At 33.7% G+C, this 24,625-nt stretch overlaps 1 protein-coding gene across 1 annotated transcript in view; it reads left to right on the forward strand.

Annotated features, from left to right (window-relative positions):
- Positions 1-18,464, forward strand: part of LOC149792490 (uncharacterized) — a 29,604-nt gene extending 11,140 nt beyond the window's left edge. Inside the window, exons 2-4 of the mRNA XM_089969580.1 lie at positions 6,109-6,209; positions 13,206-13,452; positions 18,352-18,464. Coding sequence (XP_089825706.1) covers positions 6,109-6,209; positions 13,206-13,452; positions 18,352-18,464 — 461 coding nt within the window. The remainder of the gene's footprint in view (positions 1-6,108; positions 6,210-13,205; positions 13,453-18,351) is intronic.
- The last annotated feature ends 6,161 nt before the right edge of the window (positions 18,465-24,625 follow it).

Below are 24,625 nucleotides of genomic sequence, written 5' to 3' on the forward strand. Positions count from 1 at the left end.
AAGGAGCTAATGAATGCCACATTCAGCCCATATTTGACCACGAAAAAAAATGAACAGTGTTTTGTGATGAAGCAGTTACAAAGGAAACTATTCAGCAGATAGAAAATGACAATTTAAGCGAAAATAAATTTTGCACTAAGAAAAAGCCCACTGATGTTCAGGAAAGTGGTAATCTTGTTGACAGTGGTGACAATGATAATGATGATGAAACTCTGAAAAAAGAAACTAACTTGGTTAAGTATTCAAATAAGAAACAGTTTAAACAGTGCTCAAAACTTCAGAAGAAAATTGCCAAAAATACTGAGAAGTTAGAAAACATTAAAAACAGGATTGGTCACTATTCTGTGCGGTATGTAAATAAAAGAGAGGAAACCTCAAAGAAACACTTGCATGCATTGCGTGGCTTGAAACGATTAGTAGGCAGGCAAGAGAACCAAATAAAGATGATGACTGAAAAATTGAAAGAAAGTGAACTAAAGCTTGCAACTGTGACTAATGAGAACCAAGCATCAGCTGACAAAATTACTGTATTGACAGAGCAAGTAGGAGTTATTTCTGAGAAAAGAAATAGTGAGAAATCAAAGATCTTGTCCCTTCAGAAAAGCAACAGTTATTTAAGAACTGAAATTGAAAGTCTCCGCTTGAAATTGAAACAGAGAGACTCTTTAGTACCTGATGATGCTGAAAGATGTAATGCCAAATGTGACAACTGTGAAATGATAGATCTCAAATGCTAGACAAGGAGAACAAAGTAGCAGAACTTGAAGAACATGTTGATGAAATTATAAATGATATTGTTTAACATCACAGTATGCTTTAAATTAGGTCTTGCAACATTGTTTCAATCACAGTTATGAATAAACATTGCATTTTTGTTGATTTCGAAGTTGTTTTACTTGCATATGAACTCTTGCTAATGTGATATATTTGTATTAAGTTAACTGTCATAAAAGTTGTGAAATTTTTATATGATTTTCAGTTGTAAATGAAAATATTGAAGTCAGACAGCATATTTAATGAGAGTAATGAATTCAGCAGGAAAAATGCAATCAGAGTATCAAATTTCATAATAATATCTCAACAAATAAGAAAGTTATAACATTTTTATAGAAATCAAATTTTACTTCGGTTCCATGACTGCCACATAATCTGAATACATTTACATAAGACACAAATTCTAGAAATTTGTAAATATTTTGGAACTTAAAAGTTGCATAACTTTTTTTCTAATAGAGATATTTTAAAACAATGAACTGTTTTGGAATGCTGTTAAATAGACCTATATGAAGAAAGCAAGTGTTTGCAGTTATTTCAATATCAAAAAAATGACTGGGGTTGCTACATTTATATTCCCTGTTTCTGATAGCTGTAATTGTATTGTTTATTTTGGGAACAGTAACTTCTTTCCACATCTTTCTGTATTATATTTCTTTATCAAATTTTGTTATTGTTGTTGTATTTTTTTTTAACTTAAACTGGATTTAACTGCCCTCAAACAAGTTTTCTTGTTTTCTGTTTTGAGTCAGAATTTCGCTTTTCTTCTGACCTGAATCTGATTTTCCTCGATACAGACCCTTTTTTAATATCATCTCCGAAACTTTTTTTTATATAAATAATGTTCTATCCAGTCCCATTCCGCAACAGGCTTTCTAATAAGTATTTGTTCCGTTTATTATTTAAAGGATGATCGTTGTAAAGAGCTTTCTGATTGGTCAAAACTTTGTTCTTACCCAATGAATTGTTGCATAACGGAAACTGATGGGAATGCTAAACATGGTGATTCGAGCGGGATACGAGTTTGAATAACCATTTGAAAAATGTGCGGCAAAGAGAATAGCTTGAATGCAAAGTCAGTGTGAGCGTAATTAGTCAGTCTGTATGAAAACTGAACGCCAGGACTAGCATTTTGCTTTTTGTGCTATAAACAGCTCTACAGTAGCGGCTAACGTGCTAAATAGGACAAAGAATTGAACCAGGATGATTTCGATAACTCAAAACTGATTAACTTCCAGGATGAATTTAAGGAGGACAATGTATAGATCACTGGTGGGAATTCTTGCGAAATACCCATGTCTATCAAAGATCGTCATATCTTTACGGAATTTTCTTGGCCAACACGTATAATCATCGTGAGGCATTATTGTGTATATTATCAAAATATTCTAGGTGTGTTGGAATTCAGTGTAAAATAAGAGTACTTGTATCATGATAAACGTTTGTGCTGCTTATGGAACAAGGACTAATTCAAGAGACCACAACAGCATCATATATTGTACATTAATCAAAAATCAAGTTGCAGTACAAGTGACATGGCAGGCTTTTAGCATTTCTTCTTTTCATGTCTCAAATGAATGCTTTTCTGTAATTTTGCATTTTTTTTCACAGTTGAATTTTTCAATGCAGATTAATATTTTATATATGTTTATGTGTTCACAGATGCCTGTGCATGTGTTCCAGGCTTGATACTTTGATTTTTAAAATCACTTAATTATTTTAGTGTCAAGCCAGATTCTTCACATCATGTTGTATATACTGTAAATATTGTACATAAAAGATAGAAGGCCTCAAGGTAGATTAGTTCTGTAATTAATTAAGTTACCTTCTCTAAATAAAGTTTATGATTATTATTATTACTAACTCTCATATATCTTGCCTTGAATGTCCTATAATTACAACATCTGTATAAAAAAAAATCATGCAAACTTAATATCACCATGGTTAATACTGTCCTGTTTAAGTCATATTCATTATTAATCTGAAACCTTCTGAAATGTGTGAAAAACTTCTGAAACTTCAGTAAAATACTATATAATGATCAAAATTGTAGTGAAATCTCACAAAAGTTTTTGTCAAATATTTGTGAAATCTCACCAGACTTTTCAGTTAAATGAAAAAGACAGTGATGCCATCATGGATTAGGCTTTGTATGCGAGAAAGAAAATGAGGACAAGAGAAACCTAAATTTTTTTGATAATGTCTGTCAAAATAAAATTTATGATCCATTTTAAAAATTATGGTGAATATTCATCATTGATTCCCAATAATGTCTAAGAATCATCAGGCTGTTTAATAGAAATCTGAAGCAGATTTTTTTATGGTTTAGACAGAAAGCGCATAAAAACCCCGTCTGAAATCCGCCTTAAGGTTGCCTGGAAAATTTCATACGGGATGAACTATTAGCAAATTCCATATGAACTATTTACAAATTCCATATGGTGTATTTGCCAATTCCATATGGACTATTCACAAATTCCATATGGAGTATTTCCAAATTCCATATGGATTATTCACAAATTCCATATGGATTATTGCCAAACTCCATATGGAATTTTAATTTTATTCCATATGGACAACCTACAAATCAAATGGACTAATTAGCATATTCCATGAGATTTTCCATACGGAGTATGTACGGAGTCCATAACATTTCCATATGGATACACTGAAATCCATAAGAGTGCTTCAACTATAGAATAGAAATGCCCATATGGATATTTCTGTAAATGGATTCCATATCCATTCCATGTGGAAAATTTCGTACAGGATTCTCAAAAAGGCTGTTAATCCCTGTGACGTGCCCTATTTCCCTTCCCTCCCCCCCCACCAGGACATGCCCTATTTTCATATTCTGTTTTGGTCAGCTGTGGTCAGTCGTTTTCACAAAATGGTTGCGTCGATAAGGATTAACATTGAATTACTCACACTGGCTTTCTTGCTTGTTTTTTTTTTAAGAGTAATCTTTAGCCATTGTGCAGTAGCTAAAGATTTAAATAAACAAGCGAGAAAGCCAATGCAACTAATTCAATGTTAATCCTTATCGACGCAACTATTTTGTGAAAACGACTGGCCCTCAGACATGATTGAAAGAAACCACATTCTACACTATTGGTGTAATGCAAGCACCAGCAATTGCTGGGCAAATAAAGTATTCCCAATTTTTGTTTAACTAAAGGTACCTAAATAAGCAGCCTTGTGGTATTTTCCCTCATATATCCAACCTTTTCCTTATTGTCAACTCGTAAAGCATTTGGTATTGTTTACTATAAAACATGTAGTCTGAATTATTTTTTTGAGGACACATTTGCTGTGTGGTATTTATTTTCAATCTTTCTTTTAATTTAGCAACGGTATATTCAGTTAAAAAATGCCAGGTGTTCACTCGTGTAAATTTCTTTCCTGGGAATGACACTATAGCATATGGAGTTTACAGCAGCCGTAGTGATCATTCTTAGGATAGAAATTACATGTGAATGTTATTCTGGTTTATTTTATTATTTTTTTTGTATTGTAGAGGTTTAAAAAAATCGTTAATTTACGTGAATGTTCAAACTTAACATTCTGTTTAGTTACGAAGCGAATTCTTTTTGTAATGTAATTATTTTGTCACAACAATAATTCACATGTGATACTAACGAACATGTAGAACTTATTTTGTTTAGAAGAAATGAAAGTTGAAGACATAATGTGATAATTGGGAATTCTTTCCAAAAAATCAGAAGATATGAAATCAGGAGGTGTGTGTGGAGCGACCCCAAAATCGGGATTTTATTTCCTCCTGGCGTGAAAATTGACAGATATGGTATAAGGTTGCTTACATCAAAGCAAACTGCAACTCAGCTTTTATGGTATTCCTGTAGGAAATTTTCCACATGGATATGGAATCCATACATACTTTTACAGAAATATCCATATAGACATTTTTATTCTATAGTTGAAGCAATCTTATGGATTTCAGTGTATCCATATGGAAATGTTATTGATTCCGTACGTACTCCATATGGAATATGCTAATTAGTCCTTGAGATCTGTAGGTTGTCCATAAGGAATAAAATTCAAATTCCATATGGAATTTGGCAATAGTCCATCTGGAATTGGCAAATATACCATATGGAATTTGTAAATGGTCCATATGGAATTTGGTAATAGTACATCCCGTATGAAATTTTCCAGGCATACTTAAGGCGGATTTCAGATGGGGTTTTTAAGCGCTTTCTGTCTAAACCATAAAAAAATCTGCTTCAGATTTCTATTAACCCTTTCTTCACTATGGACCGGTTTTCCGGTCCAGGGGAAGAAAGTCCGTAAACACTATGGACCACTTTACCGGTCTGGGGCAGTGTTCTTCTCTAACGTAATAGTACTCGACTATATAAATTTTGGGATACCTCTAATAACTTCCTACTTGTAATGTAGATATTTGGATTATCTCGTGAATTTAGGTTGTATACAACTAGAAATCTTGAACAAAGTAGGCATTTTTAACGAGTTTTCCGAATGGTGAAAATTTTTATAGAAAATGGCGGAGTTCGAAAATAGTGAGTGAAGTGTTAGATTTTGAATTATCAGAGGATTTTACTAATTTCAACCTAGTCAAGTTGGATGAAAATGAGAGAAGGCGTCTGGAGAGGCAATGGAATACGCTTGTGGGTGACAGTGATGACGATGAAGAGGACTTTGAAGGTTTTGAACCGGAGGAAGTGTACACTCCACGTAATTTTGTTTGGACGAAGTTGGAAAACCAGAGAGATTTGTTTAAGTTTGCTGAGAGTGTTGGACCCACCTGAGTGTTAGATGGCTCCAGGAGAGCTTTGGAATATTTTCAAATATTCTATTCAAATGAAGTTTTTGGAAACATTGTCCGTCTAACAAATTTGAATGCAACGATCAAACGTGTCAGAGGCGATACAGGTCTGTGGACTGATCTCACCTTGGATGAAATCATGGAATTTTAATTTCTAACTGTCATATACCTGAAAGAAAGACTTGTATTGCTACTGGAGTTATTCATGAGAACATTTCGGGTCAATTGAACAAGTTTTGGTAAAATTCTAAGTTTTCTAAGAAGTAAATAGATAACTAATTGTATTTTACCTGTTTGCACCTGTATTTAAACAGTTGTAATAGATATGCACATTTTAGTCACTAGTAAAATTTGATTTTGACACCTAATCCAGCCAGATATCTTTAAAATTGGCAAAGTTATGTTATTTCAGAATCCACAAATGTTACTTAATGTTGAGGACTCTATGCCACCAAAGTTACTTAGTGATGAAAGGGCTAAGCTGTATTGGGCAGTTGTATAGCAACACTTGACATTTTTTAATGCAGATGCTGCTTCATGTCCACAGGAAACATGGGAGCAGATGGAGGCAAGGAGGAGGGACATCAAAAGAAAGTTATTAACAAGGCAAGAACATTTGCTGACGAAGGTAAAATATACTTAGTATTATTTTGCAGTAAGATTTTGAATACACTATCATTCATAATGGCATCTGTTATTTTACATTTTGTTATTCTTGATTTCCTTAAAATGGGACACCTGTTCCATTGAAAACAATTAAAAAACATGCAGATTTCCCAAATTTTACAACCTCCAGAAAGCTATTCCAAATAAGACTTGTTTTTTTTTTTAATAATAAAAAATAATGAACAAACAATGGCCAGATTACCCAAGTTTTACAACCTACATTCCAGTTTAAAAAAAAAAAGTAAACAGTAGAATCAGGCTTGGTTCTCACAAAAAAATGATCAAGTTATCTTAAAGAAGTGGTCACTTTGAGTCATATTACAAAATGTTTCATGTCTTTATTCATCATTCACAGGAGTGGACTTGCTCATTTCTCTAGTCTTTAAAAGACATGAAGCATGAAAAATCTTGTGTAAAGTTCATATTCCTGTTCTAGAAAATAGGCATTCACTGTAATGCTGTCATTTGTAAATAAAAATTCTTAGCAAGAGAAAATCGTCAATTTTGTGCCATCAGAAGACCATAGGAGTCATATTACTGTGATCAGGAGTCTCAAACTTGAACCATCTGAGGGCCACATGAGGGCATATTTGATGGTCCAAGGACAGCACCCCCTTTGTTATCTCTCATGACTCTAAGAATATGGCATAGTAGGCTGCATGCGGCCCATGGGCCATGTGTTTGAGACCCCTGCTGTGGATCATAGTTTCCCAAAGTGTGGTACTCGTACAAATGGTGGTACAGGAAAGGGTTTCATTGGGTGCATGGCAAAAAACAAATCACTAAAATTCGCACACAAAAATTGGTACTTGGAAAAGGTGTATGCTGTTAAGACCGATGTCCCAAAAGGAGTATGTGAATGTTGATAGTTTGGGAAACACTATTGTAAATATTGATAATTATGTTCCTGTTTTCTACCCTTTGAAAGTACTGTTGTAAAATTGCACTTTTAATCCAGTTTCTTTCAGACCAGTTAAATTCCAGCTAAATAGCAGTTAAACTAACATTTGTTATAACAGTAGTTTTAGCAGTTTTCAGTCAGACTGCAGTTAAAATGCAGTTAAACTAATATTTGTTACAACAGTAGTTTTAGCAGTTTTCAGTCAGACTGCAGTTAAAATGGAGTGACAAGGCTGTTATAAAACACTGAAATATGTAAATGAGGTAACCAGTTTTATGATGCCACAAAACTACAGAAAACTGATTGGATTATTATTCCATGTAATTTTATAATCTGGTAGGTAAACCTCTTGTTGATAGTTGAAGACATGGCATCAATAACTGTAGTTTGGCAAGCACAGGATCATGATCTGCAGAGTTATTTCAATGATTTTGAGAAGCAAAACTTACAAAGTCATTTCATTTTGATGTATTTAAATTGTAAACTACAGGAATGGACATCATGCAGCCACCAAACTGCAGTCCTGTAAATAGCAAATGCAACACTTTTAATTTTACTCACCACCATGATAACTCTGTGATTTTAAATTCTGTTCCTGCACAAATATTGGTACTGCTTGCGATGAATTTTCAAAAATTAAGGAGCTAAATTATGACAGTTCAATCTTGAAAATGGAGTGCGTTTCAAACCACAGCCATGCTAATTCTGTGTATACACCGTTCATGATTTGTTATCCAGTCTCAGAACTGAAAACAAGGGAAGTAGTAGCCTTCGACATCTCATTTTGAGTTTAGCCTCTATCGTGGAAATCCACATTTCATCATGCATATTTGTATTATATGAGTTCTTTTTTTTCTCCAGAAAAGTGACATTTATGAAGCTTAATTCTTTATAGAATTTTGCCAGAATGTGATTCCCCCCTTCAACCTGCCCTCCCCCCCCCATAATTATATGCATTTTAAAGTGTTTATTAGAATGATAAGAAATTCCAATTGTTTGTTTCTTCTGGCTGCAGATAATAATACTGCTACTAATAATAACAATCATCATAATTGCTATTCACAACATTTATAACAACAGGGGACAGGTATGATATGCATGATGATAGACCAAAGCTTCAGAACAATGGAATTTTATCCATAATAGGTGATTTACCCCCATTTTTGGGGAAGAAAGTACTCATTACTTAAGCATTGATATTGTATGGAAATGTTTAGCAACAGGAAATAAAATTAGATTCATTTATTTATGTCTATAAATAATGGAGTTTATTATTATTATTACTTAGATATTTAACACATTAAAAACTGTATAAATCTGTTTAATATTAAGTATCATAACAAAAATGTAATTGCTGGAAATTAAATATTCTTCAATTTAACTGAGGGCATCTTTAGCATACAATTATATTTTTTGTACATTTGTTATTTGAAATTGTTTAAAAATTCTTTAAGAAACTGGGTCTGCAAATATATGGAAGCTTGGGTTTTTCATATGCTTGCAAGTAGTTCAAGCTTGCCAGTGCTGGTAAGAAAATTGTCAGAAAAAATAGTGCCATGCTTGTGCAGGTTTGCACAAGTTTACAAATATTCATTGACATTGATAATACAGACATGCCACAACCTTGTGGAAAGCTAACAACAAGGATGCATTTTATAGGGTTTTTGTTTTGGGGCTTGTCATTTTTTCTTATTTTAGATTCCAATCAGTTAAATAATAAATATCAGCAACATATATTACAAATAGATGGAGAGATTTACAATTACTCATTGATAGGATTGCCAATTTTAAAAAATGGTTTTATTATTTTTTATTTACATGTAGTAATGTCAGGCATTGGTTAATTATATTATTGCTTTGTTGCTTTCTTTCCCCCAGTATTTTCACAAAAATGAGTGGTTAGAAAACAACTTTTACCTGATAGCACTTCTCAAATTCCACAACTTAGCTTTGTTCCATACATTTCTGACCTACATTTAAAGTGCATTTTTAGGCTAAATTTTCAATAGTATAATATTTAGACTTTTCTTTCTATGAATTGAATAATTTTTGTAATAATTAGCCTAATTGTTTATGAGAACATGGTCTACTAAAGTCGTATATCCGAGACACATCAATGTCCAACATTATTTTCTCATGAAAGGTTTACTTAAGTTTAAAACTAAATTTTATGAAGAAAATAATGCACATGGTAGTTAAAATCTTCAGATCACAGATATATATAGATTGCAACTAAAGCTGTCAAAATTTTAGAAAACTCCTACCTAATGATCAGTTACTAGGTACCCAATCAAAAGGAAACTCTATTAAATGTGTACAGACCTGATGTTAGGTCACATCTTTAAATTCACAATATTACTACCTATTTGTCATCTGGTGTAGAGTCCAAGAACTCGTCCTCATTGTCTGATAAAAGTTTGAAATCCTCCATCATCTAGTAAATTGTCATAGTCTTATGTCATCATAGGTTTCGTCTGACTCCCTTTCCTTGGCCTGACTGTCATATGTGGATGCTTATTTAGAGACTGAGATTGAGCTTTGTAACACTTTGGCAATTTGTGAAATCTATTCAAGGTTGCAACTGAACACATTAGATTCAAGGCAAGATAAAATAACCAACCCCTCTGTTGCCTGCCACTGTACCACACTCACGGCTCAGTCAAAGAGGATTGTCAACTTGAAAACAAATTGAGTGTTGCCTTTACATGCAATGGCTCATTTTATTCCATAGGTTATTATCAACGGGTGGGGACTGACTCAAGTACCTGCATACCAGTTGGCATCTTTATTTGTAAAAGTGATAACCTGAGCCTGATTGCTACTGCATTTTGTTGTAATCATAGACCGGTATTGACAAGCACAGGTCTAACACTGCATCATTTAATTTTTTAAAATTAAAATTGGGGATGGAGGTGGCGTAATAATGGGCACATTAATTTGGGAATATACAGCATCTACATTTGTATTGGGCTGTACGTCATTATCATCTTATTTACAGTGTAAAAGGCAGTGTATCCCCCCCGGGGTGTAAAATTGAGGGTTTGAAAAAAACCTGAGGGCCATAAATGTACTGACAAATTTTCGTATGACTCGTACTTTTTCAGCTTGAAATAGGATATTGCAACTTGCACAACATTCTCTCTAAACATACAAATAAATCAGCATGCACAATTCACAAACAAATGCATTGTCCATTCAGAGAATAATTTTATTAGTTCAATTTTCTTTTAAAGTCGTACTTTTAACAGTCTCCTTATTATCAATATGAAGCAATATTATAGCCCAAACACAGTACATACAAGCCTATACAAAAAGCCAATAAATCTTTTTAACAAAATGGCAGACTAATTACTATCATCGGTTTCATTGTACTTCGTCCTAGAACATATTTATCCAAATATCAAGAAGGATAATGATTCATCTTCTTTCTAATAAGTTAAACTTGAACTTTAAGATCTTTTATTGCAGCAAAGTTAAAAACCAACAAAATCTGCAATGACCCGCTGACTTTGTAATAAAAAAAAACACATTTACCTCTGCAAGTTTACTTATTTCTTTATTGTGAAAGAATGTTTTGGGTTATAATGTGTTCTCCAGATATCTAGTGGTGAATGAGGTCGTTGGATTTTTTAAAATTCTAAAACCCTGTCAAGAAAGAATATTCACTTTTGCAGTCTTCGCAATCACGCGATCATAAGTCACACCGGTTTTCCTGATGTATGAATACCGTATTCCAGTCAAGGACATTATTTTCTCCATTTTTCATTAAGTTAGATCCACAGTTACTCTTTTGTGTTCTGCTTCTTTCACTTTCTTCGCTAATGATTTTTAGTGCATGGCGTTTTAATCTGGAGATCACTTCTAGTGCAACAAGCATTGAGATTAAACATCTAGATGACAGTTTGCTGAGCTCGATGGAAATCGCGTGAGAGCTTACGAGATTAGCGGAAGCTACTCCGTCATGACATTGCCTGTGCTAGTCTGGTTCATTGTTTCAAATGTTCCCTGTGTTGCACTCTGCTATATGAATAGAGGAGCGCAAGGCAAGGAACAAACAAAGCGGGGAACCAGTCAATGCCTATGCTCGAAGTATATATGATGCCATCCATCGTCCAATGCATTGGGTATTATATAAATCTTGATCACGTTATGAAAATCCTTTGCGTCCAAAAAACGCACGGCAACAAAATGTGTGCGTCAATTTTCTCCAGCAGTGTCCCTGACACACAAATGTGCGTAAAGGGAAACTTTGAAAAGGAAGATGTTCTTTACTTCATGATTCTCCAGTCAAGCTGTAAGCTGGTGTCCAGGTACTTGGGTACTTCCCCTTTCATAATTAACAAGGTAATAAAATTAGCTATAGGGTACCTATTTAGTTTATGTAAAGAAACAAAGAAACCCAGCATGTGTTCAGGCTCAAATCAAAGATTATAGCTGTAATGTCAAAGATTATATCTGCAGTGTCAGGAATGAGTGAAACACAGAAAAATGAGTACAGTTCGAGGTTCGTGTCATGTGACTATTGCTACTTTGCATTTATCTACTGGCATCCGATTTTTACAGGTAGTCCGCTATAGTTAAAGCTTAAGCTAAATCAAGATTTATTTAGAGTTTTAGATTACAACTTCTACAAGAATTGGTGTATAGTTTTTATGCTAATATAACAATGAGAGTTTGTATTTATGCCAAGGTTTATAACTTTAGATTTCTTGGTTAAAAATTGGCAATTTTTGTTGATTTGAAAATGACTTAATGTTAACTTGCAACAGATAAACTGTTTTAGCATGATGAAGCTAGGAGAAAATGGGATTTTGAAATCAGGTTCTAAGTTTTAAGTGTCAACATATGTATCCTTTCACTTGTATATACTGTAAGCAAGTGGGTTGCCAACCTAAGAATTTAAAATGGCCACTTGAGAAAAAAGTGTGCTTAATTTAACTGCTTGTATAAACGGTATGAGGATGTACTACCTAAAAAATAGCTTGGACTTTTTAAGAGATTTCAGTTCATACAGCAAATCTTAATTATTTTTTAAGGACTTTGCACATGTGTTACATTTATCAGGGTTTTGTTTATGCACATTTCACAGTATTTTATCTTCTTTACATTTTTTCCTATTATACTATAATTTATGTTTTTTGGGACGGAATGGGTTTTGAATCATTTATTTTTACATTTTGTCAAGTTCGCATTTTTGCTAGCACCACATAGCCACTTTGGTGCATATAGCCTTAAAGTCACTACTGCGTAGATACATACATGCTAAAAAATTTCAAGTATTTGCCTTATGGTTTTGAAAGGTTTAATAGGTTCTTGGAGTGCTGTAATAGTTGGTGTATTTGCTGTTTCTTTTTGCCGGTTTTAAAGTGTTTCTTAAAAACAACCAAAATTGGCAATGATACCATAGAAGTTCCAGGAAATGTGGAAGGTAATTAAATTGGAAACAAATATCATTGGCTATTACAAATAAATCAAGTTCCTGAAAATGTGTGTGTTTGAGGAAGGAGGGAGTTGCTTAAAGCACTTTGATAAACTGGCTGTAAAATTGCATTGAAAGTTGATTTTGTGGAACATAAAGCTGTAGTATGCATTCAGAAAAAAGGAAGCTGTAATTTATGGACAATTCAAAGTTATCTTCAAACTGTTATGACATGATTATTCACTTTTGCTATCTTTTAGAAGTGTAACTGTTAAAATGTAATTCTCTTTCCCTGGACATAGCTAAAAGAATGATCAATTTTGCTCTAGAAGTCAAGCACGCCACTGAAAAGACAATGTTAGGGGTGAAAATGTACATTGTTTTACATGAGTTCAAATAAGTGCATCAAATATTAAATACATGTGAAATAAAAAGAAACAGTAATTGTGTACTTAACCAGTTTTTAACTTTGTGCACTTGATCAGATGAAACTACCATGAATGTTTTCCTAAGACAAAAATGTTGTGCTTTTTTTTCTTCTCCATTTCATTCTGACTGAATGTAACCACATCAAAATAGAATACTAAAGAAATTCATGTGGTATTCTCCAATTATTGTACTTATTAATCCATTAATAGGAGGAAGAAGAAGATATCCATACCAGAGCAGAGAATTTTGCTATAACTGCTTTACCTGACCCCGAATATTACATCCTCATAGAAAATGATTCAATGCCAAGAATCCCAAATTGTGAAAATCGAGATGAAGAGTATCCCACCAGTGGGACAAGGAAAAGACGAAGACGCAGCTATGGCAATTATGACTGTTTTGTGACTTCCCACAACAAAGATCATGTGCTTGATAGTCCAAGATTGCTTCCAATAGGTAACTTTTAAAAAAACATAAAAGACGTTTATAAAGAATACACAAAGGAAAATAATTTTAGAAAACTGCATTGTGGGCTAGTGTTATGACCATAAGCATCAGATTGTATTGCATTATTACCAATTATATTTTTTACATCATTGTGATCCATCACAATATTTTTTTGTATTTTTAGGATACGACATATATACTCGTTTGTAAGTTGAGTCAACTGCAAACAAAATAGACCCATCATCAAGTCCAACTGCAGACAACATAATGCACTGGCAGATAATGGTATATGTTGCATACATGCCGACCCCTAGAGAGGTAAAAGTGTAACTTTTGCTAATATAAGTGGCAGAAAGCTTAATCTAAGCCAAAAATGTGTAAACAATATATTACAAGTACTAATATTAGTAACAGTACTTTGTTGACACTTGCCGCAAGGTTCCAAATACTAGCTTGCATGATATCAGTTTGCGCAAGCTTTTTGCAAGCTTGCATTAGGAGCTTGCGATTTTGGTTTCGGGATACTTTAAACTGCACATATTTTGTGATAAAAAATGTCAGCATGATAAAGATTTTTTTAAACGTATTTTATAAATGGCATTCAGCAAGTGACAGGTCAGGAAGAAAGGGACAGTAACCTCTTAAAAAGTTACAATGAAACAGAATATTTAGATTCTTCAGGGAAAAAACAGGAAGGGAACAGATATGCTTAGTTGACATCGTGTGTTTATTTAAGTATGCCACATGTCGCGAAAGATGAAGAGATTTAATTATTTTTAAGGATTATGTCAAGTTGAGAGATATCAGGAAGCCATTGAGCTCCATAAGGTTTGGAACTGCAGCTGCGAAACTGTACTGGAGGTAATTATGGTTCAAGTAAACTTTTTAAACTTTTGAGTTGAATGTGATGTTTTCCATCACTGCCTAATCCTGAATCACACATCTGGACTTTATAATGTACGTTTTCCATCTTGACAGTTGTCGTACATGATATTTTGTTACACCTTACTGAAACCTGATCCAATTTATGGGGGGAAAATCAATTGCCTGCCTTGGTTTTGTTAGGGCTAGCAGGTCTGCAGGTGATGTAATTAAATTTGTTGTGTCTTTTGTAAAATCAGTTGTATTTCATTGGTCCCGTTTTCTAGAATAAATGGCCACCCACTTTATATGGTCACAATCCTTTGCCACTGACAAGTATCTGTTCAGAATTGCCTTTTCAGGACAGTCACACCATTAAAGTAACTAGTGCAAAATAAAATTGTCAGATTCAGCCTTCATGACCAGCCACCTAATGGGGTTTGAAGATAGAAACTAGTCATATATTTGTTGATTTTGAAATTCAACATATTTACATGTTTTAACATGTGTATAAAATACTTAACTTTAACTGATAAGAAGGAAGTATTCTAGCCATCTCTAGTGCTGTTTCATGGATGTTAGGTCTTGTCACTGATAATTACTGTCTATTATTTCAGTGATAAATTGTCAAGCTGACAAAAGCAAATTTCTGAGATTGTTCCATTAATCAGTGTGACATCTGGATGCCGTAAAGAAACATTGCCAGTGAAGGAATAATTTGTTGTAAAAGGTGTAAAATGTCATCTGATATTTACAGTGTTTGTTTGTTTATGTTGTGTTTTTAAGACTTCTAAGATAGCATTAATAAATTTAGTCATACTGCTGCAGTGTGGCAGTTCACAGTGATGTATGGCACTGGGGATGATGCCGCAGACATATATCATGTCCCACCCAGTCACACTATCCTGACAATTCATACCAACCAGTCCTAACACTAACCTCTTAGTGCTGAGCACCAAGCGAGGCAGCTGTTAGTACTATTTTCATAAGTCTTAATATGACTATTAAAGGGTTTGAACCCCTGACCTCCTGTATCTGAGGCGGAATCTCTAACCACTTAGGCCAATTTGGAGCAAGGAAAAGAGGAAAGGTCTAAAGTTTGATCACTGCTGAGAAATTTAATGTCAGGTTCAAATAAACATTGTGAGTTAAATTATTTTATTATTATGCATACCGTTTTAAGATCATTTTGGGAACTACATTTCAGTGGTATGTATAAGCAAAAATTTGCACGTTTCGTGAGATAATAGTGACATAGTAACCCTATGGTGAAAATTGGTATGCAGACTATCCTGACATCATACCAACCAGTCCTAACACTAACCCCTAAAGGGTCTCCTTTCAGTACATTCTACAGTAGTAGTAGGAAGATGGAAAGGATGGTCAGAGATATTGCACCCAGATGTTTGTACCCAGCCTTTATTGACAAGTTGGTTTTGCACCATGATTGATAATTTTTCATAATTATTTTAAATATTAATATGTTTTATCACATTGATTCCATAACATGCCTGTGCTATTTGAATGAAAATATTAAATACTTAAAACTTAGGTTTTTCGATCATACTTTATATGTAAGGCTGCCTCTTGGATGGCCACTTTCCTGCTGCACATGGGTACCTCATAAGGGACTGCAATATATTTTGCAGTTAAGAAAAGCCATCATTAAAGTTTCCAGTTCTCAAAATGCTGCACTATTTACCCACATTTATTGACATTTGCATGGTTTACAGTAATTGAAACTATACCTTTTAATTGAAACAGAAAATAAACCTTTCCCCTATCGATACCTGTTAGGCTTACAGAACAGCTGGTTGCTCTTTGATGAGTAAGCCATTTCTCACGAAGCTCGTGATTGTTTCATAGAGATACAGTGCAACCCCGCCATAACGTGCCCAGTGATAACGCAAGTTCGGATTTAACGTGGGCGTGGCTCCTGAAATGTTTTATATTCACTGGCACATTAAGAAAAAAAATTCTCTCTAAGTACGTGAAATAGTGTATAAAAAATGTATGATCATTTTGGGGAAGAGATCTCATATAAATTTGAATATAATACGATCGTGGTGTGGTTTCTGAAATTTTAAAAGTGTATTTTTCTCGTACCTGGAATTATTATTTTTTAAGTACTAGAAATAGTGTGTAAAATGTTTGTTATCATTTGGAGAAGACTTCGCATATGAATTTGAATATAATACGATCGTGGCGTAGCTTCTGAAATTTGACAATTTCACCAGGTTCTTGAAGTATTTTGCCAAAATAAACATTATCAGAAATGATGAGTAAAGCTATTAAGTTGTCTTTGTGATTGTTTTCAATTAATTCTGTATACAATCGCTGCTCAAACAATAGCCAACACGTGTTTCTTCTTTAACTGCATACACAAGCAAGCAGCAGATGATGAGGTGCTTGATAAAAGATTATCGCAATTTAATAAACATCAAAAAATTGAAAGCTGCCAACATATTTGCTGGGATTCGTGGTGTTATTACATGCAATCATTATTAATTTTCTATTTTTTCTAAAAATATTTTACCATTATGGAAAAGCAAGTTCACAAATGCAAGTCGTTCTCTGCACTTTGCACAATGATTAGTATAGTAGTTTTCACATGTTTATTTTGATATTCCCAAAATCTGAAGTAAAAGTTATATGCATGCTGAAAGCATGTGTTGTTAACTATTCTTCCTGTAGTCATTCAAACGAATGGACATACAAGCGTTGATTATTGGAAATTTATAAAGGATAATTGTACATGGAAACACATGAGAAAATTTTAGCATTATGAAATTTATACAGACACTGTTCATGGACACTGGAACGTAATGAACTGTACACGTGCTTCGTCTTTCTTAACCTAATTTTGCTGTTAATTTTTCCCATTGAATTCAGACACATAATGATTAGTGACAATATTATTGAATAGTTTAAATATGTAAGCAGGTTTTGCAATGGAATTGCAACATATATTATGAATTAATTGCAGGCCTTGGTGGTACGATATCATACAGCAAGTAAAATGATGTTAATACAGGGTTCACACAGTCTTTGAAGGTCTTTGACAGTTTGCGAAAAATGAGGTAGCATTTTCAAGGCCTTGAAAGTTTGGGAAAATTGAGCAGATGACCCTAAGGTCTTTAAAAGTCTTTGAAAATTGAAATAAACCCAAGCATTTTAATTTCTTTCCATAATCACAGATAAAATTGTCCAAGGTTTTTAGATTCGAATGTAGTCAAGTTTTCCTGGTTTTTTTCTTTTGATGACCCAATCAGTTTCATTTCGTCATTAAACAGTATTGTAGTATTTTGTATTCATTATTTTCTCATATAACATAATGTATACAAAATGTTAGCGAGAATAGGTCTTGGAAATCTGTTTATGGTCTTTAAAAGTTTGGGAAATATCTTTGAATTTATCATTCAGAATTCTGTATGAACCCTGTAATACTCTGTTCAATCTGCATATTGTTGAATTCAGACACAATGATCTGGGACAAAATTATTGAATATTGTAAATCTGTGGGCAATTTTTAAATGAAATTACATGCATTGTGGATGAACTGCATGCCACGATCGCACAGTAGTAAATGGTGTTGAGCATATACATGAGACATGAATACATGTGCATGTGCCAGTGAGTTCTCTGAAGAAAAAAAAGTAACATACTGTAAAACCCCGCATTAAAGTGCCCCTGCTATTATCGTGTTATAGTGTGGTTCCACTGTATAACATTCCTAGGTTTGCTATGATACTGTTTGATACTGCTACATGCATATGCATGTGACTGAACAAAAACTATTTTATTTTGAATTGGTTAAAAATGATGCCCAGAATCTAAGTTCTATTGCTGTTTTACCTGTTGCAAAACAAAACTGAATTATGTTGCTGGATAAGTAATTGTCTAACACCAACACTCTGATTGATTTTCTCTAGATTTATTTGCTTTTAAAATAAGCTGACTTTTGCAACAGACAGGGTTTGAGCTTCTACTCATGAATCTTGTTTTAATGAAAATTTTTTTGATAAGAAAAGGTGTTTTTTCTTCCAGGAACACGATTGCTCAAGCCATCTACAAAACTGGTTGAGTTAGTAGCCAAAGCCATAGATTCAAGTCCAGACAACTTACTTCAAGTCCAGCAGATTTACACATACCTACAGTAAGGCACCATTTGCTGCTAAAACTACAGAAGAAGCAATTGCTAAAATTAATTAAATAACTGCTAGTCCTTAAATTATTTAAATGTTATAACTTTACTGAAGGCCTTATTCATGGTCAGCATTAAAAACTGCATCTCGGATGCTCGTTTATTTCCCATAGATGCATTATTTTGCCCACTGATTACTTAAATCTGTAATTGTCATTGTCCAGTTTGAGTTTATTAGTGTTTTCATGCATTTTGACCATCCATGAAAAATTCCATGTTTTTTAGTGTATTTTTTTGGTAGACACTAGTGAATTGGACCTTTTCTTCGAGTCAGACTGGTTTGCATTTGAAACACATTTCATCTATTGCTGGCTCTTGAAGGAAAACGAAAACCAATCAGTACTCTGTAAGCATGCATGAATAATGAAAAAAAAATATTTTACTGCAGTTTGATTAGCAGATTTTGATGCTGAGATACTTTGCATATTACAGATGAAACAGGAAACTTTGTATCAAAGATTTCTAATAAAAGGCTTTAGTGTGCAATGATTGGTACTGATGGTAATCTTTTAATCATTTTTCTGAGTGGAGACTCTAAAGCTGAATATAATGTAACTTGAATCCTACTTTACAAACCTCTCCTCTGAAAGTTTAATTTTACATATGGTTTGATGGGTAAAAAATTTATTTGCAAACAATTCGTTAGTTTGAATGTGGAAAATGTATTCATAAAGTCACAGCAGCAGTGAGGATTACCTTTTGTGACAGTATGACAGGTATTGTTTGAAATCTTAATTATTTTAATTTAAAAATAAACAAAGTTATTGTGTTGGGAGAGATACAGATTATTCCCATTTCATTAGCTCCAGGTGTTAATACCAATAGCCATGTAAAGGTTTCTTTCATTCCTTAGTTATGACAGGCCTTTTCTTTTGATCTTGATGAGCCGGAGTCCAAATCATCAACCTCCATTCAGAATTTACCTGTGTACAAAACAGAGTTTGGCCTTTTCTTTAAGAGTGGCCATTATTATAGGTTTGATTGTGCATTCATACACACATATATGCATGTACCATCCTGGATTTAAAAAATGAAAACAAAACAACAATGCTTGGTTTTAAAAAAATTGTGTGGATTTTGTTTAGGGCATATTGTAAGAATATGATGAGAATTTTGTTTGTTTTAAGTTCATATGGTTAAAGAAACGAAAATCAGTTAAGAAATTAGCTTTGTTCTTATGACATTCATTGTCTGCGCATACAGGTAAAACCCATAATTATAATGCAATGCTCAGGTCCAAAGAATAACATCGTGTCATAAAGAAGGATTGCATAAAAATAAATGTTCAAAAAACTTACCCCTAGAAAATGTGCATTGCAATTTCAATGTCATCAGTTTTAACTAACCTCTTGATCATATATGATTTGTTTTGTTCGCCGGGTTTCATCAGTCATCAACTATGCCTCAGTTTTGAATTGTATACATGCCAATATGGTGGAAATGGTGTACGGTGAATTTAGATGATGCTGAACACAGTGCTGGGATGAAAAATCTGCTAGTGATACTAATAATCGTCCTTTAGAATGTTAAAAAGATAGGTCACCTTAAATAACAAAATGGGAGCCATGCTGGTAGCTGTAGGATGTTCAAAAGAGAGGTCACCTTAAATTACAAAATGGGAGCCATGCTGCTAACTTCCTGTATGAAAACTTCCACCCTGACTTTAACCAGATTCCAGGTGGAATTTTAAAGCGGATTTCATCTAAAGCCTAGATTCTGCTTATTATAATTAAGTGGATTCAGGGTGGAAAATATATGGCTGAAATATGCAAATTACTCCATCTGTTACTAGGCAGGATTTGTTTATTCCATCTACTATGTAGAATCTGTTTATTCTGCTTATTTAGCCTAGATTCCTCTTATTATCACTTTAAGGCCGATTCAAGGTGGAGTATAGCTCAAAAGATGCAAATTACTCTGTTACTTGGCGGAATCTTTACTTCTGCCTAATTAGATGGAAATACCTGCAGAAACCCCATCCAATAATGAAAATGTCAAGGCGTATTTCAGACGGGTTATTTAAAGCACTTACTGCCTAAACCATAAAAAATATACTTCAGATTTCTATTAAACTGCCTAATGATTCTTAGACATTATTGGGATTCAGTGATAAATATTCACAATTTTTAAAATGGATCATAAATTTTCTTTCGACAGACATTATCAAATAAGATTTAGGTTTTTCTTTTCCTCATTTTCTTTCTGATGCATATATAAAACCTAATCCATGATGGCATCATTTAATTAATTCTTTTTCATTTCACTTTAAAGTTTGGTGAGTTCTAATTTTACTAAAACTTTCATGAGATTTCACTAAAATTTGTATCATTATATAGTATTTTACTGAAGTTTCAGAAGTTTTTCAGATATTTCAGAAGGTTTCAAAGAAATAATTAATATGAATTAAACAGAACTTTATTAACCACGGTGATATTTAAGTGTACATGAAAAAAAATATACAGATGTAATTATATGACATTCAAGGCAAGAGATATGGGAGTTAATAATAATAATAATACTACTAATAGACTTTATTTAGAGAAAGTAACTCAATTAGTTACAGAACTAAGCTACCTTGAGGCCTTCTATCTGTGATTTACAATATATACAGTATATACAACATGAAGAATCTGGCTTGACACTAAATAAGTGATTTTGAAAATCAAAGTATCAATCCTGGAACATATGCACAGGCATCTGTGAACATACAGACATATATAAAATATGAAATATCCGCATTGAAAAATTCAACTATGAAAATAATGCAAAATTACAGAAAAGCATCCATTTGAGACTGATTATGAAAAGAAAAAATGCTACGAACCTGCTTATGTCACTTGTACTTTAGACTTGATGTTTGATTGTACAAAGTATGTTGCTGTTGTGGTCTTTTGAATTAGTCCTTGTTCCATAAGCAGCCGTGACAAATGTTGATCATGCTATTTTACACTGAATTCTAACAACCTAGAATATTTTGATAATGTACACAATAATGCCTCACGATATTGAAAGATGATTCTACTTTTCGGCCAAGAAAATTTTGCAAAGATATGACTATCTTTGATAGACATGGGTATCTGGCAACAATTCCTACCAATGATCTATACGTTGTCCCTCCTTAAATTCTGAATTTTATCAGTTTGGAGTTATATAATTTCAAAATCATCTTGGTTCAATTCCTTGTCCTATTTAGCACATTAGTTCATGACATTTCAGGAACTTCAAAGATATAATAGTTCATCAGTGTATCCTCCAGGGGTGTAAAACTGAGGGTAAAAATAACCCCTTGGTGTCAGAACTGGGGGTCAAATAAAAAATGTAGGAGTCAAAAATGTACTGACAAAATTTTCAGCTTGAAATATGATATTGCAACTTGCACAACATACTTTCTCTCTCTCTAAACATACCAATAAACTAACAACCAAATGTATTGTCCATTCAAAGAATAATTTTCTTAGTTCATTTTTCTTTTAAAGTCGTACTCTCATTATCTTTTTGAAGCAATATTATAGACCAACACATTACATACATGCCAATACAAAAAGCCTAATAAATCTTTTAACCAAATGGCAGTTAATTTACTGCCTGTCATAAAATGTATACTATCATCGATTTCATTGTACTGCGTCCTAGAACAAATTTATCCAAAAATCAAAGAGGCTAATGATCCATCTTCTTTCTAATAAGTTACACTTGAATTTTAAGATCTTTCGTTTATTGCAGCAAAGTTAAAAACCAACAAAATCTGCAATGATCCCCTGACTGTGTAATCCAAATAAACGCATTTGTCTTGGCAAGTTTACTGATTTCTTTGTTATAAAAGAATGTCTTGGGTTATAATGTGTTCTCCAGATATCTTGTGGCGAACGAGGGCAGATTTGTTAAAATTTTTAAACCCTGTCATGAAAGGATTATTCACTTTTGCAGTCTTCGCAATCATGCGATCCGAAGTCATACTGGTAATCCTAATGGATGTGCCGTATTCCAGTCAAGGGAATTATTTTCTCCATTTTTCATTAAAGTTAGATCCATAGTTAGGGCCTACTCTTTTGTATTCTGCTTCTTTCACTTTCTTCGCTAATGATTCTTAGTGCACAACATTTTAATCTGGAGATTACTTTCCAATGCAACAAGCATTGAGGTTAAACATCGAGATGACAGCTTGCTGAGCTCGATGGAAATCATGTGAGAGCTTGCGAGATTAGGGGAAGCTACTCCATCATAACATTGCCTATGCTAGTCTGGTTCCTTATTTTGTATGTTCCTGCGTTGCACTCCACTTTACGAATAGAGGAGCGCAACACAGGGAGTAAACAAAGCAGGGAACCAGTCAATGCCCATGCTCGAAGTATACACAATGACACCCCTCGTCCAATGCATTGGATATTAAATAAATCCTGATTGCATTATGCGAATCCTTTGCATCAAAAAATGCACAGCAACAAAATGTGTGCGTCAATTTTCTCCAGCATGCGTCCCTGACACACAAATGTGCGTAAAGGGAAACACTGGTTCATAAAAGTTCATCAGTGTGTTCATGAACTTCAAGTACATGATTCATCAAAATTCTTGAAGTGTTCATGAACTTAGTTGAGGAACTTTTATGAACATTTGTTCTTGAACTCAAATGATGAACATTCATGAAGTCATGAATTTGTTTTCGTAGGGAAGTGGATATATTGTGTGACTAAGGGAAACAGGAGGGCATCTTGACTGTAAAGCTGATTATGTGGTTATCTTTCTTATGATGTTGATCAGTATTATAACTATTTTGTTTTAGTACAGATCCACCTTTCAAGTCTTTTGTTTGTCAACATTGAAGAATTTAGTGCTGCAAAATCAGAAACTTGTCATGGTTAGTCATGGAAAACTCTTGTGGAGGAAAAAGTTGAGGAACACGGTTTCTGGTCGTTTAGGCATCTGGTTGTTTAGGAAATTGTCATCCCCTGACTATGCAATAATACATTAGCATAATTATTTGGTTGTAAGGCTTATTTACACAAGTGAAAAATCAAAGTAGTGTTTGTTTTTTCTTTTTTCTTCAGGAACAGATATCCTTATTTCAGATACATGGAGGGTGCTTCCATTAATAGTTGGAAGGTAAGAAGTCGGAAACTAATTAGTGTACTCAGATTTATTATGACTGAAATGGGTACAGGGTACTGTCAGTCACAATATTTTACCATCATTGAAGTAAACTTTTAATTATTGTGTATTATTGACATTAGATTTTGGGAATTACCTCTGGGAAAAATTAATTTTTAGTGGTAGTATTTTGCTATCCAATTAAAAGTACCTGTAATTATGACATAGTGACAAAGTGCAGCTCGCTATACATAGAACACAGGTTACCTAGTCGACCGCATACGCATAGCTTGCCTGTGAACTATTAAGTAATGTAGTGTATGTTATGTTTAACAGCAATTTTAACCATTTTACATTTTTGGTACACATTTATTACATGTGGAACAATTTAAGAGTAAAGTCCGATTGTTATAGCTGTGTAATTATTTATCACGGAAGAATTTGTTATGTGCTTTAAAATCTGGAGAGAATTCGTTCACCGTCATGTCAGTGAGGCCGTGTGACCAACCGTAGAGCTGCCATTTCTCATACTCGAAATTTACAAGTTTTTCATCTGTGTCTACATCACTAAGTCATCTAAATTTGATAATTTATAAAAACTAATTGCAGCCTATATCAATATCAGAGCCTTTACCTAGGTTATTGAATCTTTCATAGTTGTGATTCTAATCATGAAAACTTAGTAAGTACTGAACGAAATCCGCGACCGCCATTTTGGAGAGTGGAGATTACGACCCAGTTACTTTAAATAGCAGATATCGACCAGTACATAAACAGTGACCACATGATCTGACGTAATTGTCATTCACAGAAATGAATGTAGTATCTAATAAGGGGTTTTCCCCGAAGGTGGCGCTACGAAAACCAGCTTAAAATGGCTGATGTTTACAGCAGACGTCAAAAGGCGCTTCTATGGGACTTTTGTAGAAGCGTCAAAAGTCGCTTCGATGCGACTTCTGTAGAGGCGTCCAAAGACGGTTGTATGAGGTAAAGGGTTATCATGGAGGAATGGAGTGTGGCTGCTTTATTCAA

Source organism: Sinohyriopsis cumingii, chromosome 9 (assembly GCF_028554795.1).
Source record: "Sinohyriopsis cumingii isolate HCF-2022 chromosome 9, ASM2855479v2, whole genome shotgun sequence".
Taxonomy (NCBI): domain Eukaryota; kingdom Metazoa; phylum Mollusca; class Bivalvia; order Unionida; family Unionidae; genus Sinohyriopsis; species Sinohyriopsis cumingii.